This window comes from Saccopteryx bilineata, chromosome 11, assembly GCF_036850765.1.
Source record: "Saccopteryx bilineata isolate mSacBil1 chromosome 11, mSacBil1_pri_phased_curated, whole genome shotgun sequence".
NCBI lineage: Eukaryota > Metazoa > Chordata > Mammalia > Chiroptera > Emballonuridae > Saccopteryx > Saccopteryx bilineata.
Genome location: NC_089500.1, coordinates 76,613,860 through 76,631,855, shown reverse-complemented (window position 1 = coordinate 76,631,855; position 17,996 = coordinate 76,613,860). Strand labels below are relative to the sequence as shown.

Below are 17,996 nucleotides of genomic sequence, written 5' to 3'. Positions count from 1 at the left end.
TGACCCAACCGGCCAGGGCTGACAGGTAGTTTTCAATAGTATGATACCTAGAAAAGTATTTTCAGAAAAAATAAACACAATTTAACTCTGAGGTAAACATGAGGAACTTAACTGCTTTTTGATGGAAATTGATACTAGAGAGAATAATTCAGCACTTTTTTTCTTTCCTGTAAGGGTTCAAAGAGCCCATATTTGCAGCTTTGCAGCCCGTATCCTTGCTGCTTCCGCCACTCAGCTCTGCCGCTGTACGGTGAAGTCAGCCACAGGCCACATGTCCATAAAGGGGCAGGGGTGGCCCTGTCCCAGTAACACTGCAGAAACAGGTGGCGGGGTGGGTGTCGTGTGCTGGCCCGGGCTATGTCGTGAGGACAGCTTGAACACGTAGATCGGTCACACTTCTCTCGTGCGGTTTCACCCTTATAAAGGAATGGCTTTCCACTTTAAAAAGTTGAAAATGAAATTTTCTACTCTGTTTAAAAATCTTCCGAACAAAGGCTTTCGGATGCTTTCAAATCATCTGTCTAATATATAAATATGGGATATCTTCTGATTAGCTTGCAAAAACAATGGATGGATGTCAGGGGAAAAAATGTATTTCCTAGCACATTTCAACAAAAACCTTTACATAATTGGTGAGTGCGATCGAAAAGTTCGTGTCCTGGCTTAGTAAACACAGCCATCGAGAACTTCTTCCATTTGATTTGGTATCTTTAGGTGCTGTTTTTTCAAATCCGAGGCCGTTATACCAAGAATCAAAATAAGCAGAATTTGGAGTCTTTTACTTTGTCACAAGATGTTTAACATTAATGAAATTTATTTAATCACATTCTTCTCACAGACAGATATTATCATTATTAATTTTTGGTAAGAGCTAAAAGATTTTTCCATTCATTAATACATGAAGTTAGTAATTTAAAATATTCTTTATTTTATGGACATCTTACCATTATTTTTGTTTCATAATTTACATAATCTATGGAATCAGCATACATGTCTATTACATGAAAAATATTCATATTTAGAGAATGCTTGTCACTTCTTTTCTGAAGATAGACCACTGATCCAAATACTGTTATAGAGTATTTAGATGTTTTAACCTTTGTACCCTAAACCCTTGTGTAACTATAAAAAATATTTGCATAAACTCAGCAGGGACAGGTTGTTTAAATACGCTCAGACAGCTAATGTCTGATGTTTGTACTTGTTCAAAATGACACCATTTCTCCTGTAATGAGTTTAATCATTCTTGCAGAGATGTAGATAGTTAGGATTCTCATAGTCACTTTAGATTTTAATTCTTCAGACAATTATTTCTCAATCTATGTCTTCATTAATTGTAGCTCTAATTTTAAAATGATGTTTCCCCAACCAGAAAATCCTAGCATTGTATAAAAGTTCTTTTTTTATGCATTTTGTTTCAAAACAAAATTGGGTTTATACCATCTAGAGAACTTTGAAACCTGCTTATAGTATTATAGTGTATGAATTCCACCTCCCTGAAGACTGCCACATGTTAGTTATACTTTTTCCAGAAAGGATTTTAAAAGATGTATACAGATGCATAAAAATGTAACAAAACAATATAAAAGTAGCCATATTATATAATGCCTTTTTGATAACATGATTTATAATACCTTTATAATAGCCCAGTTTACAGGCTACCATAATTTGCAAGTTAATTTGCTCATTCCCAATCATTAGATATTTAGTTTGTTTCAGTTTATTTAACTATAAATGAAGGTGTGATAAACATCCTTATATACAAATCTATGTTTACATCGCTGATTAATTTCTCAGAAAGTACATATATGTCTATATAAAATTATTGGGTCAAAATATAAACCTTATTAACACTCTTACTGTATTTATGCCGAATAGCTTTATAGAAAAATTTGTGTAACTTCTTGGAAAAGAAATTATTAGTTTCACTGCACAGCGTGAGAAATAAAAATGAGTCCCTGGAATTTTGCAGTTACTTAATTACTCCATTTGGAGTATCTCTTTCTTGCTAAAGCCATTTACCATGAATACATGGTTAGCCACATCTTAATCCAACCTAGGAATATGATTACCAGTACTTAGCACTAGATTGTAACTTTTCCCAGGAATATCTAGAACTTCCATTCCTTCATATTATCCACATTGCAATGTGCAGAAGAGACCGTGCTATTTCTCTAGGCGATTACAGAACTATTTAATTGGATTAGAGTGAATTGGAAGAGTGTAGCATTCTCTTAATGTCTTTCACTGCAGCCTTTGGTCCACAAAGAATATCTTATATTGTGGTGTATCATCGACCATCTGTCAAAGAGCACTGTAGGGGAGGGCTTACTCCTACCAAAGACCAATGTTAGACACGACCAAAACATATATACGTGTCCCCTATTTCAGGATTCACCTTGAGCCAAACTGATGTTCTTTATATATAAATAAATAGCGGTTCACCCGATATCTCTGATTTATATCCACTGCAACAGGGTTCATTGTAACTTACTCCCCTTACTGATTTGTAACATCTTTAATAGTGGAAGCCTGGCTCTCAGCACCTTTGTATTGGAAAGATATTTTCACCGGGTATAAAATTCTGGGCTTCCATTTCTAGTCTCAGTGCTTTTGAAGATGTTCCACTTTCTTCTTGTTTGCAGTGTTTCCCAGGAAACATCTGCTGTCCTCTTTTTCTTTTTCTTTTTTCTGTACACACTGTGCCCCCTCTGCCCCCCCCCAACCCTGCCTACTTGTAAGATATTCTCTTTGTCATTGGTTTTGAGCAGTCTGATTTGGATATTCCTTGGAGTTCTTCACGTTTCTTGTTTTTTTTGGGGGGAGGGTGTTGTTGAAGTTCTTGAATCAGTAAGTTTATTGTTTTCATCAAATAGGGAAATTTCTAAACCTATTTTTTATTATTTTAAAGATTTTATTTATTGATTTTACAGAGAGAGGAGAGGGGAGGAAGCAAGAAGTATAGTTGCTTCACTTTACTTGTTCGTTGCTTGCTCGTTGCTTGTCATCTGCACCTTGACTGAGTAATCCCAGGGTTTCAAACCAGCGACCTTAGCATTACAGGTTGATGCTCTATGCACTGCACCACCACAGGCCAACCCAACCCAGGTCTTCAAATAATTTATGCCCCCTTCTCTCTCCTTTACTTTGAGGACTCTTAATTACTTATATATTAGGCCACTGGAATTGTCCCACAGGTCACTAATGCTCTTTCAATTTTCTTAGATTCTTTTTTTCTGTCTTTGTTCAATTTTGCATAGTTTCTAGTCTTGTGCCTTAAAACCACTAACTTTTTTTTCTGCCATGTCTCATTGTCCATTAATTTCACCTTAGGTATTTTTCATCTCAGACATTGTAGTTTTATCTCTAAAAGTTTGATGTGGATCTTTTTTTGTTTTTTAAATTCCTCGTGTCTTAACTTTTGAACATTTGGGTTACAAGTTAGGATAATAGATGGCCTTCCTTATCTGCTAGTTCAACATCTGTGTCATTGCTGGGTCAGCTTTCACTGACTGATTTAGCCTCCTGGTTTGGGTTGTGTTTTTCCACTTCTCTGTATGTCTCATAATCTTTGTTATGGATGCCAGACATTGTGAATTTTACCTTGTTGGATGCTGGGTAATTTGGGATTCTTATACATGTTCTTGGTCTTTGTTAAGGAATTAGATGAAGTTACTTGGAAATATTTTAATCCTTTTGAATTTTACTCTTATGATTTGCGAAGCCAGTATAGAACTATGCCCCCACTACTGAAGCAAGATCCTTTTGAACTTTCTACCCTTGTGCCTCATGAATTATAAGGTTTTTCAGTCCACTTGGTGAAAACAAGCACTATTATTTCTCACTATTTTCCTCATGAACATGAGCTGCTCAATACTCCATCTACCTCCCTCCCTATCTCCCCACCTTTGCACCTCCCCCTCCTCCCTTCCTCTCCACCTCCCCTCCCCTTTCCCCTCATCCCCACTGCCCCTCCTCCCCTTCTCCCTTCCTTTCCACCTCCCTTCCCCTTCCCCCTCATCCCCACCTCCCCTCCTCACCTCCTCCCATGTCCCTCCTCCCCTCCTCTCTCTTCCCCTCCTCTCTCCTCCCCTCCTCCCTCCTCCCCTCCTCCCTTCCTCCCCACCTCCCCTCCTTCCTTTTTCCTCTCCCCTCCTCCCCCTCCCCTCCTTCCCTCTTTCTCCCCTCCTCCCCTTCTCCCTTCCTTTCCACCTTCCATCCCCTTCCCCCTCCTCCCTTCCTCCTCCTCCCCTCCTCCCCTCTCCCCTCTTCCTCTCCTCCCCTCCTCCCCCACTCCTCCTCCCTTCTTCCCCTCTTCCCCTCCTCCCTTCCTTCCCTCTCTCTCTCCCCTCCTCCCCCACTCCTCCTCCTCTTCTCCCCCCTCCCCCTCTTCTCCTCCCTTCTTCCCCTCTTCCCTTCCTCCCTTCCTTCCCTCTCTCCCCCCTCCTCCCCTCTCCCCTCCTCCTCTCTTCCCCTCTTCCCCCTCCCCTCCTCCCCTCTCCCCTCCTCCTCTCTTCCCCTCTTCCCCTCCTTCCCTCCTCCCCTCTCCTCTCTTCCTCTCTTCCCCTCCTCCCTTCCTTCCCTCTCTCTCTCCCCTCCTCCCTTCTCCCCTCCTCCTCTCTTCCCCTCTTCCCCTCCTTCCCTCCTCCTATACCCCTGCCCCCCTCCCCTCCTCTCCTTCCCCTGTTTTCCCGCCACTGCTCTGGCTTTTCCTTGTTTCTCTAGCACTTCCCCTTCCCCAGCGTACTGTTCTTTCGTACTTGTCTGCTGTGCTCAGTGCTCAGTGCTCAGTGCTCAGTGGCTCCTCCCCCTTTAGAACGCAGGCTCCTCGGGGCAGAACACAGTGTCTGTCTTGTCCTGTTACATGGTGTGTGCTCAGCACATAATCTTTTTATTACTTTGTTGGATGTCTAATAAATTGATCATTCAAAGTGTAAATATTAGTATGCCTCTTTCTTCTCAAAAAGTTCTTTAGGTGTAAATATTATAAGCCGCAAAGCTAAATTTTCCTGCTTGCCTCTGTTATTATTGCTCATTAATTGAAGTGTTCCATCCATGTTTAAAATTTATATACCTTATATTTCTAATAGACTTCAGTGCAAGCTTTTACATTCTGGTAATTACAGTCAAGGTTTAAAGTCTGCGCTTGAGCCAACCAAAATGTTTCTTTTACAGTCAAGTTACAACTGCAATATGGTTTTTTGTTTTTGTTTGTATTTTTTCAAAGTGAGAAGTGGGCGGTGGCAGACAGACTCCCGCATGCGCCCGACCGGTATCCACCCGGCACGCCCACCAGGGGGCGATGCTCTGCCCATCTGGGGTGTTGCTCCATCGCAACCAGAGCCATTCTAGTGCCTGAGGCAGAGACCATGGAGCCATCCTCAGTGCCCGGGCCATCTTTTGCTCCAGTGGAGCCTTGGCTGCGGGTGGGGAAGAGAGAGACAGAGAGAAAGGAAAGGGGGAGGGGTGGAGAAGCAGATGGGCACTTCCCCTGTGTGCCCTGGCTGGGAATCGAACCTGGGACTCCCACACGCCAGGCCGATGCTCTACCACTGAGCTAACCAGCCAGGGCTGGTTTTTTGTTTGTTTGTTTTACCTCTTTGGCAAAATACTTGTAGTGTAGTATGGAAGTCTCAGATGTATTTTAACAGAAAGAGCCTGACTTGTGCAAAAGTGAGAATGGTTGGCTCTCAGAATGCCTGGAAAGGCTGGAATCACCAGACCACAGAGAGGGGGCGACAGGTGGTGGAGGGCTCGAGTCGCCTGCCTGGCTCGTGTGGGCTGACTGCATATTCCCAGTTCAGCGCTGTCGTATTGGTAGCGTAAGGTGGACCATGGTGAGCCTGTTCATACCGGGAGGTCAGCCGACGCTGCGAATCGAGGCCCCCCCCCCCGTCCCCATCCCCCACCAGCCCCTTGCTGATCCTTTGTCCCCACAACTCTGGTTCTGAGCAGGTAACAGGGACAACTGGGGTCAGGGGGCCAGATGCCCCTAGAACTCCCAATAGACACCAGCCTCTTTAGAACTTGGCTTCTCTCAGGGAAAGTTGGCTTTCTCTGTGTGGTGAGACAGTTGTCCCGTGACACCTCCCAAGTTTTACGTACTGTCACCCACTGGGACACCACCGAGAAACTGGCTTCTGTGCTGCAGTTTGAAAGGTACCAGTGAAGGTCTCTGGTTAGATGGCCACCGCCGGGCAGTGAGTGCAGGGGTCGGGGTTGGGGTGGGAGGGGTGGAGGGGGTGGTGTGAACTGGGGTCACGTAAGAACTGGCACATCGCAGTGAGGCATGCAGGTAGGAACTCATTTCCAGAAGAGGACAGACAGGGAGAGCATAGAGCAGACGGTCCTGTGACATGTACTATACGTTCAGATAGAAAGCTCAGCTCACGTGGAAGGCAAAGTAGAGTTCCAAACACAGCATTACGCATTTGGGGTTATTTTAAACATAGTTGAGAAATCATAGTTTCTGTAATACTTTACCTAAAACATCTACATTTTTTTTTGACGTGGTTACATAATTTAAGTCTTATAGTAAGTGTATCAAAATGTGGTTTTTGTTTAGGGTTTGAACTGCAGTTCCGGTTGGGCCCAACCTTACAGGGAAAAGCAGTCACTGTGCACACGAATTACCCATTTCCTGGAGAAGCATTTAATCGGGGGAAATTCCGTTCCCTGGAATGGGAAAACCCGTCAGAAAGAGAAGATGATTCTGACAAATTCTGTAAACTTCACCTTCAGCAGGCCGGGTCGTTTCAGTATTACTTCCTCCAGGGGTAAGTCGGGAGTTCTGAACGGGTAAAAAAGAACTTAATTTACTCCATAATTCAAATGTATCCACCGTGTAAAACATTACTGTATTCACCACGGTGCTGCAGTTTTTGTAGGAATGTCTTGAGATGCAAACAGATTATGGTTCTAGGAAGTGATTAGAAGGCTCATTGCAGATTCAAAGGATCATTATTAGTTCTTTAGTAACAGCTTAAATACTTGAGTCTTTTCACACAACCTGATAAGGGGGTGCTGTTTACTTAAGTGCCTTGTTACTACTGACAGGTTTTAGTACACTTATTTTTCCTAAAGCAACATTATTGGACATTATACAGGGGGTCCTCCAGTTACGACACAGCTCTGTTCCTACGACAGTGACATTACCCGAATTTTGGTGTAAGTTGAAACACACCCTACACAAACGCAACACTTGCGCTTTTAACAGTCCAAGATGAGGTAGGTAAGCGTACTGGGGACGCCAGCACCCTCACTCATACGCCGCATTACTGTGAATTCTTCCACCGCACGCAGCCAGACTAGTTTACCCACATAATCCGTAAGGAACAATGCGAGCAGCGTAAGCTGGAAAACACTCACGTCTCAATTTCTTTAAGTTTTTATGGGAGTGAGTATTGGAAACTCAAAACGTCACATGTTGAGGCTGTCGTAACCCGAGGACCCCTCGTATCTCTACCGTATTATGTTGTTATATAAAGATTGGAGAAGGATTACAATGTGGCTTTTCACTGAGTCTTATTGCAACTTTGTAAATAACTTATTCACTTAGATCTATGCCATTAACTGGAACAGTTCACTTCCGGCCGGAGAGTCAGGCTGTTAGGTGAGGACTCGCTTCTCCTGCCGCTAACTGAAAAGCTCTTCTTTGGTTTCGCTGCGGCAGGAGCGAGAGGAGCGGCGGGGGCTACATAGTCGTGGACCCTGTTCTCCGTGTCGGGGCTGACGGTCAGCGGTTGCCCTTGGACTGTGTGACGCTCCAGACGTTTTTAGCTAAGTGCTTGGGACCCTTCGATGAGTGGGAGAGCCGACTGCGGGTTGCCAAGGAGTCAGGTAGTGTCCCCTGTCCTTCTCTTCTCTTTTAAAATAAAACGTGGCCTGACCTGTGGTGGCACAGTGGATAAAAGCGTCGACCTGGAAATGCTGAGGTCGCCGGTTCGAAACCCTGGGCTTGCCCGGTCAAGGCACATATGGGAGTTGATGCTTCCAGCTCCTCCCCACCTTCTCTCTCTGTCTCTCTCTCCTCTCTCTCTCCCTCTCTGTCTCTCTCTCTCCCTTTCTCTCTCCTCTCTAAAATGAATAAATAAAATAATAAAAAAATAAAATAAAACGTAATTGTTGTCTCTGATACAGATTGCAAAGGCTTTGCTTCCCCTTCTAATTTTGCTTCTCAGTATAATTAGCAATATAAATATATGGGACATATGAAATTGTTGATATTGGGCCATGTTTGACCTATAAAAATGGTAAATTATACGGTTCGCCTTACACGAAGGAGCTCTGTGTTAAAGTAGGGTCATTATTGTTTTTCTAAGACTTGACTTTGACATAAAAATTAGTAGTATCCTATTAAAATGTGTTGGAAAATGTATTATCATTACATATAACTTGAAGTCCACAAGTACTGTGCTGCATAACTGTCTTCCGTGTGGAAGGCTTGTACGAAAGTCCGCCATTCGTGCCAAGGGGAGAGCGGAACTTAAGGTGTATTTTACTCTCAGATAAAAGGTCATATTAATCTTCTGCTTTCGAGCTGAATGTAGTGTGAAGAAAGACACAAGAAGTTCACTGTCATGACGAAAACAGAATACGGGTATTGCGAAACATTAAAAGCAGGAGAAAGTCATGCTGATATACTTGCGTAGGGTATATTTTCCACAAGTAACTAGCTATCCATTCAACAGATAGACATTGAACCCCGACTAGGAACTAGGCACACTGTGTGTGATCATTTTCAAACACATCAGCTCATTGTCTCTGCCTTGTACGTGAAGGCACCAGTATGTCCTGAAAAGTTAAGTGGACGTGCTTGAGGTCACCTGTGTGACAGTCCAGACGTGAACCCAAGTCTGTGACTCCTTTTCTGGTACAGGTGCCATGGTTGCCTTCCCGCTGAGGATCCCTTTAAGGAAGTTGTCCTTTGCGTAGCTTGAGGTGTTTTCTCTGCCATGATCTCTGTCTGTTTCTTCGTGTTGCAGGTTACAACATGATTCATTTCACCCCGCTGCAGACCCTTGGACAATCTAGGTCGTGCTACTCCCTTGCTGATCAGTTGGAATTAAACCCTGACTTTTCAAGACCTAATAAAAAGTGTACTTGGAATGATGTTGGACAGTTAGTGGACAAACTGAAAAAGGAGTGGAATATTCTTTGCATCACTGATGTTGTCTACAACCACACTGGTAGGAGCTTCATTAACTACCTTTTTTTTTTTTTTTTTGTATTTTTCTGAAGTTGGAAATGGGGAGGCCGTCAGACAGACTCCCGCATGCGCCCGACTGGGATGCACCCGGCATGCCCACCAGGGGGTGATGCTCTGCCCATCTGGGGCGTCGCTCTGTTGCAACCAGAGCCATTCTAGTGCCTGAAGCAAAGGCCATGGAGTCATCCTCAGCGCCCGGGCCAACTTTGCTCCAATGGAGCCCCGGGTGCAGGAGGGGAAGAGAGAGACAGAGAGGAAGGAGAGGGGGAGGGGTGGAGAAGCAGATGGGCACTTCTCCTGTGTGCCCTGACTGGGAATCGAACCTGGGACTCCTGCACGCCAGGCCAACGCTCTACCACTGAGCCAACCAGCCAGGGCCTCATTATTTTTTTTTTTTAAGTGAAAGGGTGACAGGCTGGGAGGCAGAGAGACAGACACCTGCATGCGCCTCAACTGTGATCCACCCAGCAAGCCACCAACGGGGTGATGCTCTACCTATCTGGGGCCACTGCTCTGTTGCTCAGCAACTAAGCTATTTTAGCACCTGAGGTGAAGCCATGGAGCCATCCTCAGTGCCGGTATCATTTGAGCAATGGCTGCAGGAGAGGAAGAGAGAGAAAGAGAGAGAAAGGGGAGCAGTGGAGAAACAGATGGTCGCTTCTCCTGTGTGCCTTGACCAGGAATCAAACCCGGAACTTCCACATACCGGCCGACGCTCTACCACTGAGCCAACCAGCCGGGGCCAACTACCATTCATTTTGACAAAAATATTACATTTGAATTATTCCGTTCCTTTCAGCTTTATATCACATTGAAAACACAAATGACACTTAGATATCCCTCAATTTAAAAATCACATTCCATCATACCCCTCATTTCTTTCTTCAAAGAAAACTAAAGTGTTAGTTCAATGTATAATCAACATGTGCGTAGTTTGCACGTAAATCAAGGCAGAGGCGGTCGGTACCTCACGGGAGGACGGCTCAGCAACGGCACCCGTTGCCGAGGACGCCCTGGATGAAGAGGAGAACGTAGCCTAGGTTTCGTGGTCGGGAGGGCTGCAGGAACCTCGGGCGACGGCCGGAGGCAGCAGGTGGCAGAGAGTGTGGGGAGGAAGTGAAAACAGCAGACACAGTTTGTGTTTTCAAGACATTCCTGATATGAAGAGACTGTGCGGGAGTTAGAGAAATAACTCTTTAGACAGGCTGAGTGTTTGTAGCCTTAGCTTCGGGAGAGACAAGCCTATTTCAAGATCCAGAGGAAGGAACCGTTCCTTCCCCCGCCTAACCCCCCCCACACACACACACAGAAACACGCAGGAAGAAGTGAGCGTGTGGGGAGAAAAGGCGCACAGGACCTTTTGAGTTCTGAAGTCAGGGGAAGAGATGGAACCCAGAGCTTAGATGGGACCGGAGAAGGGAGCCCTCTTGCTCGGGAGACTAAAAGTAGCAGAAGAGAAGTGGGGAAGGGGACAGTTCTCCCGCCCTGAGACCGAGCAGCCAGACGCTGGACAGCCTGAACCGGGGGTGAGCGTCCAGGTGGCTCTCTGCTCTACCCGGAGGCCAGAGGACTCAGGTCGGGGCAGAAGCCTGCCTTGCGGGAAAAGACGTCCTTCGGGCTTTGAAGGAGCATTCCAAAATGTGGTTGACTCAAGGACAACCATCACAACTGGCCGAGGCCACGACCCTTCTTAACTCCCACCACAACAGTAACTGTGTGATCACCACGGTGTTAATACATCAGTCTTGCATCCTACTTACTATCAATTAAAAAGTCCCACAACAGACAAAAAAAAAAAAAAAAAAAATGGGCGGTGAAGTGGATGACGGGATACCCCAACTAAAAGTTTTTTTTGATACTACAGTGTCATAACATCCCGACGTCTACTATGATATATAAGAAGATAAGTCAGTGGTTCTCAAACTCTTTGAAGTTGGGGCACATTTAAAATCCTACAAATAATTGTAGGTACACTATGTACAAATTTCTGAGAAATATGTTATAATAATTAAGTCAAATATTAAAGAAAAAATATAAAGTCCAAGCGTGCTTTTATGGTAATTAAACAAAATAAATACGACAAAATTAAATTTATTCTGACATTAAAAAACATTTTTAAGCCCTGGCCGGTTGGCTCAGCGGTAGAGCGTCGGCCTAGCGTGCGGAGGACCCGGGTTCGATTCCCGGCCAGGGCACACAGGAGAGGCGCCCATTTGCTTCTCCACCCCTCCGCCGCGCTTTCCTCTCTGTCTCTCTCTTCCCCTCCCGCAGCCAAGGCTCCATTGGAGCAAAGATGGCCCGGGCGCTGGGGATGGCTCTGTGGCCTCTGCCCCAGGCACTAGAGTGGCTCTGGTCGTGGCACAGCGATGCCCCGGAGGGGCAGAGCATCGTCCCATGGTGGGCAGAGCGTCGCCCCTGGTGGGCGTGCCGGGTGGATCCCGGTAGGGCGCATGCAGGAGTCTGTCTGACTGTCTCTCCCTGTTTCCAGCTTCAGAAAAAATGAAAAAAAAAAAAAGAAAAAGAAAAAAAAAAAAACATTTTTATTTTACATTTTTTGAGTTAAGCTTTTTTAGAATTTGTAAAAAAGAGGGGTTAAAAAATAAAAGAACAACAAAAAAAATTGTCTTTTTATATATAGATAGATACATTCTTAGTAAGATTTAGTAAATTCGGCAGGTCCTGGCACAAATGTGTTAACTTTTTTCATTCTTATGTTTATGAGAAACATAGATGTGTCCTAGTGATTTCTTCAATGTTGGGGCATCTATTTGAAAGGCAAACTCTCATTTCCTCGAAGAATTCCTCTCTTTTTACTCTTAATTGTGTTGAGGCTAGAAAATCCTAATTCACATAAATAGGATGTTGAAAATTGTAGTAAAATGTTCAAAGCTTTTTTAGATATTGCCACATATTCTTTTATAGAAATCCAAAAGGCTTCAAGAGGCAATTCCTTATGTTTAATCATCAATCCAAAACCCCTACCATACATATCATCTTAACTTGACACCAAACAAAGGATAGAAGAAATTTGCCTCCAGTCTTTCTGGGGAACATGGGGGGTAGTGTAAACAATCCAGCACCACAGCTTAACAGCCTTTTGCAACCTAATCAATCAGACAAGTGAGGTGGGGGAGTTGGGCAGACTGTCAGCTTACAGCCAATTCCCCACACCCCAAAAATCTAAACTCCAAAAACCCTGTTGGTTTTTTGGTCCCCAACAGGCACATATTTCTCTGGAATACCATAGGGTGCACCTGGAAATCCTTTGGGGAGCACCAGTGTGCCCTGGCACACTCTTTGAAAACCACTGAGATAAGTGGTCGATAGTGACCTTTGATTGCACCTTTACACTCGACATGGATACCGTTAGCTTCAGTTAATTACGAGATCTCCCTTTGTGTCTTTTTCTTCCTCTCAGCCACTAACAGTAAATGGATCCAGGAGCATCCGGAAAGCGCGTATAACCTCGTGAACTCTCCACACTTGAAACCCGCCTGGGTCTTAGACAGAGCACTGTGGCACTTCTCCTGCGACGTGGCAGACGGGAACTACAGAGACAGAGGCGTGCCCGCCTCGATTGAGAACGACCACCAGATGAATGTCAGTATGTACGGAGGAGGACCGCACTAACCCACAGTAACCGAATTTTTAAAGTGCTGATGGGATGGGTGGTTGAGTTATTTACAATCTGCCTTTAAATATGCTAACTGGGCCCTGGCCGGTTGGCTCAGTGGTAGAGCGTCGGCCTGGCGTGTAGAAGTCCTGGGTTCGATTCTGGCCAGGGCACACAGGAGAAGCGCCCATCTGCTTCTCCACCCCTCCCCCTCTCCTTCCTCTCTGTCTCTCTCTTCCCCTCCCGCAGCGAGGCTCCATTGGAGCAAAGATGGCCCGGGCGCTGGGGATGGCTCCTTGGCCTCTGCCCCAGGCGCTAGAGTGGCTCTGGTCGTGACAGAGCAACGCCCCAGAGGGGCAGAGCATCGCCCCCTGGTGGGCAGAGCATCGCCCCTGGTGGGCGTGCCGGGTGGATCCCGGTCGGGCGCATGCGGGAGTCTGTCTGACTGTCTCTCCCCATTTCCAGCTTCAGAAAAATACAAAAAAAAAAAAAATGCTAACTGATATTTAGGGGAAAAAGGATCTTAAATATATACTAATTGTTTAACTGTTGAAATTTTTCAGTGCATTCGAAAAATAATTTGGGAGGATGTGTTTCCAAAGATCCAACTCTGGGAATTTTTCCAAGTCGACGTTCACAAAGCAGTTGAGCAGTTTCGAAGACTTCTGACTCAAGGTAAAATACGTGTGCTGGACTGTTCCTATCCGTTTTGAGAAATTTACTACGCCTCTTCTTTTCTCTCGGTTAACACCTAATTCAGTTTGTTACTGGATGGTATTTGTGTGGTTTAGGTACGATAAAGCGATGCTTTTGGAAGTGCTTGGGTAGTTAGCAGAGATGACTGAAATATGTACTTGTTACAGGCGTGAAGGGGCGGTAAGTAGAGCAGGTTGTGTTAGCTCTCAGAAGCTCGAAGCAGGCGTTGAAGCAGAGATTCAGTCTTCTGCCGGTGAAAGCAGGAATCTTAACTAAGGGAGAGTGTCCCCCATTGCGGCCACCCAGCCGCTCGAGAGACTGAGCCAGACACTAGCCAGTGACAAAAGATAAAGACACGCATCATCAGTTAAGGACGTAACTAACCTTTAAGAGGTTGATCATGTGTTCCCGACAAAGGAGCATGGGGGAAACCAGGCTGAGAGAGAAATTAGGGTTTTAGAAGGCAAATTAAAAAGATGGTAAAGAATGTTTCTGTAGTGAGTGTGGGATAGTCTAATAGTGAGGATCTTTGCTGGCTCTTAAAATAAAGACTTCCCTTCCTCATTCAGATCCCAGAGCTAGCATAGGACCGGAAATACTACCTTCCAGGTCGCTGTGACTCCAGGTCCAGGAAGTTTGGGGTCAGATTCACGCTTCAGTTCTCGTAGTTGTGTAGAGCTTAAACCATGAATGAATGAATGTTCGACACTCACTTTCCTTCATATTTTATCTTACTGAAGGGCCTCTGTCTTCCCCTCGCTCTGATATTTATAAGCTACATTATACGATAATGTGTGCTCACAGTAAAGAAAAAAGGCCAAACGCAGCAACAATGTAATAAATAACCAGGATGTGTGACTTCTTCTCCCCCCAAATCCACTTCTTAGAACAGGGGTCTCAAACTCACGGCCCGCGGGCCGCATGCAGCCCGCTGAACAATTTTGTGTGGCCCGCAGACTAATCCACGAAGTTCAAAATATTTTGGATAAAATTAAGTAAGCCTAGGGGCCTACTTGTATTTTTCATTTCTCTAGTATCCTAGCTAGATATTAGCTTAGTTAACAGCAGTTGTGATGCGAACTACAGTTTCTGGTCGTTTTGTGACACTGAGTAAACTGCATGTACGATTGTGCTTGTTGTACTGATTTTTTTTTGTTTTCATCTGCAGTGAGAAAAGTGTTGCGTAACAGTTGCCTTTTGTAGACCTAGTGCGGCCCGACGAACGGTTGTGATCTTGCTCTGTGGCCCACATGCTGAGTTGAGTTTGAGACCCCTGTCTTAGAAGGAACTACCAATTAATAGTTTGTTTCTTTTTAGCCTTTTTGACAGAAATTCAAATTTTATATACATTTTTATACCATTATGTGTATATAAATTATATATATCGGTTTTATATTTACTATCTATTTTATACACACAAAGGAGACTACAGCATACAGTCTATTTAACAACTTGTTCTTTTAGCAGACAATATGATTTTATTACAGCTAATCATTTCTTTTCATTTCTAGATAGCAATACAATTTTAACATACTTGAATTTCTTTAGCCTTTTTGGTGAGTTATTTCCAGTTTATTCATGGTTCATTCATTCATTCAGTACATCTTGATTGAACCAGGTACTAGATGCTAGATCCTATTCTGGGCACGGAGATTCAGTGATATAAAGATAGCAAGCCCTTGACCTAGTGGAACTTACTTTCTTACAAGCAGTACTACGGAAAATATGTCCTTGTACATGTTATTTTTACTTGCTTATGTGAGTATACCTGTAGGATAAATTTCTGGACATAGAATTACCAGGTCAAAGGATATACAAATTTTACGATAAATTTACAATAGATGTTGTCAGATTGCTTTTCAAACACAAGTGTAGCCGTTTATGTTATCACTAGCCCAGGGGTAGTCAACCTTTTTATACCTCCTGCCCACTTTTGTTTCTCTGTTAGTAGTAAAATTTTCGAACCACCCGCCGGTTCCACAGTAATGATGATTTATAAAGTAGGGAAATAACTTTACTTTATAAAATTTATAAAACAGAGTTACAGCAAGTGAAAGCATATAATAATAATTACCGGGTACTTTATGTTGGATTTTCGCTAAGTTTGGCAGAATAAATCTTTGTAAAACAACTTACTCTAGTTAAATCTATCTTTTTATTTATACTTTGGTTGCTCCACTACCGCCCAGCATGAAAGCTGGAGCGCCCCCTAGTGGGCGGTAGGGACCAGGTTGACTACCACTGACCTAGCCATACCCTCACCAACAGTAGATGCCTTGAATCTTTATAAATCTTTGTCAATCGGGCAAATCGTCCTTATTTTAATTTACATTTCTTCACTTACTAGTGAAAGATCTGTTCACACGTTAGCCATTTATAATTGTTGTTTTTTTAACCGGCAACCCTAGAATTTTGGGGTGATGCTCTAGCCAATGAGCTATCCGGCCAGGGCAGCCATTTATAGATTTTCCAGTATTGTCTAGTTGTGTTATTTCCCTGTTTTTCTATTGGGTTGTCTTTTTGATGTTGAGTAATTATTGGTGATTCCTTCTTATACTGGCCTCAGATACATGGCTCACATAAATTTGGGGATATTTTATCGCTTCATACTCATTTTGAAATATCCCCGAATTTTTGTGAGCAGTTTATGTCCTCTTAGTATACTGTTGACCATTTAACTTTTGTTTATGGTGGGGTGTTTTGTTTTTTTTTCCCCAATGTAGTCGAATTTGTCAATCCTTCTTTATGGCTTCTGATTTTACATCATGCTTAGAAAAGACCTTCCATCAACATGCTATATTTTCTTCTAACAATCTTACTTGTATTTTACATTTGAATATTTAATATGCCTAGGATTTATTTTTGTGTATTATATAAAGAAGGTGTTGAATTTTATTTTCATTCAGAAATCACGTCGAGTTGAGCCTTCTACACGAATTGTAATGCCACCCTCATACTTCATAGTGTACAGTCGTACACTCGGTACACTTGGGTCCGCTGGTCCAGCCATCTATCGTGTATTCTAACCGTACTGAAGACTGTTTTATGATTTATACTGATTGTATAGCTTTTTCTCTCTTCCAAACATTTCTTGGCAGTTTTCGTATATTTCCTCTTCCAGGTGAACCTGAGAAAGTAGATTTTAAGAATCTATACTATCTTATTTTATGTGTGCTTTTATAAGCCATCGCTAAGTCTCTTTAGGATAAACGAGGTATTAATGTAAAACGAAGCCCAGGGGAAGCAATCGTGTGCCAAACACCTGATTTATTAGGAACGTGTTCCAGGAAAGGAATGAAAATCCGCCCCACACAGAACATTTATTTACTCTTTCCATTTTATTTTTTATTATGGAAGGAATATGCCTGTTGGTGAAAAAGAGAAAAATGTAAAAACGGCCTGTGTGCTTCTCTCATGATGGCAAAGAGTCAGGTTGTTCAGGAGACTTTGGGACTCAGGCAGAAAGGTGGGGCCGGGGTTGAACTGGTAGGAATCCCTGCGTTTTTCTTCTGTAAGGTTATTTTCTCTCAATCTCTCTCCCTCCTCCTTTGTGTGTGTGTGTGTGTGTGTGTGTGTGTGTGTGTGTGTGTGTGTGTGTTAGGGGAGTGCAGGAAGATGGAAGGGGAGGCAGGAAAGATGCTTGTGAAATAAGCATTTGTTTTATTGTCTATGAAAAAGTTACAGACAAAGAACTTAGACACAGTATTACTTATACTCACCTTGTGGATGTTTGCATTTTTACATATCACCTTTTCCCTCTTTCAGGAAACAGGAAAACACCCACCGTGCCTGATCCCAAGCCACACCTGCAGATTATCCCGGACCCTGAATACAAGCGGCTTGGCTGCACCGTGGACATGAACATCGCGCTCGCCACGTTCATTCCGCATGAGTATGTTGTGTGTGCTGTGAAGTAAAGAACAAGGTTACTTACACACCCTTAGGGCTGGTACTATTTGCATAATATTAACTGAAAGTTTGACTAGAAAAATGAAATAAAGTAACCCACCGTAATTCTTGTACTGTGAGTGCGTGACATTTTCCCCCTTCCTCTGTGTAAAATGTTTTACAATTGGAAAACTTCTTCAGCCATAATTACGGTCTCGATGAATACATTTAAAAGAGTCTATGACCCTGGTTAGAGATTTTTTTTTTCATTTTATTGAAAACACTTTTTTTACTTTAAATAATTAAAATATTTTCTATTACAGTTGACATACAGTATTATATCAGTTTCAGTATACAACATCGTGATTAGACATTTATACATGTATGAAATGATTTCCCCCAATGAGTCTAGCACCCACCTGGCAACGTACATAGTTATTACAGTATTCATGACTACATTCCCTTTACATCCCGTGACTATTCTATAATTACCAACTTGTACGTCCGAATTCCTTCACCTTTTTCACCCAGCCCCCAGAAAGTTTTTAAAAGAGTTTGTAAAGCATGAAATAATAGGTTTGTATTGCTCTC

The 17,996-nt window shown here is 43.4% G+C and overlaps 1 protein-coding gene across 3 annotated transcripts in view; it reads left to right on the top strand.

Moving 5' to 3' along the window:
* The window catches only part of AGL (amylo-alpha-1, 6-glucosidase, 4-alpha-glucanotransferase), a 58,490-nt gene that overhangs the window by 5,158 nt on the left and 35,336 nt on the right, over positions 1-17,996 (top strand). For all 3 annotated transcript variants that reach the window (XM_066247571.1, XM_066247568.1, XM_066247569.1), the window contains exons 3-8: positions 6,566-6,776; positions 7,673-7,839; positions 8,985-9,188; positions 12,627-12,808; positions 13,385-13,496; positions 17,283-17,409. In XM_066247571.1, the coding sequence (XP_066103668.1) occupies positions 6,566-6,776; positions 7,673-7,839; positions 8,985-9,188; positions 12,627-12,808; positions 13,385-13,496; positions 17,283-17,409 (1,003 nt within the window). The remainder of the gene's footprint in view (positions 1-6,565; positions 6,777-7,672; positions 7,840-8,984; positions 9,189-12,626; positions 12,809-13,384; positions 13,497-17,282; positions 17,410-17,996) is intronic.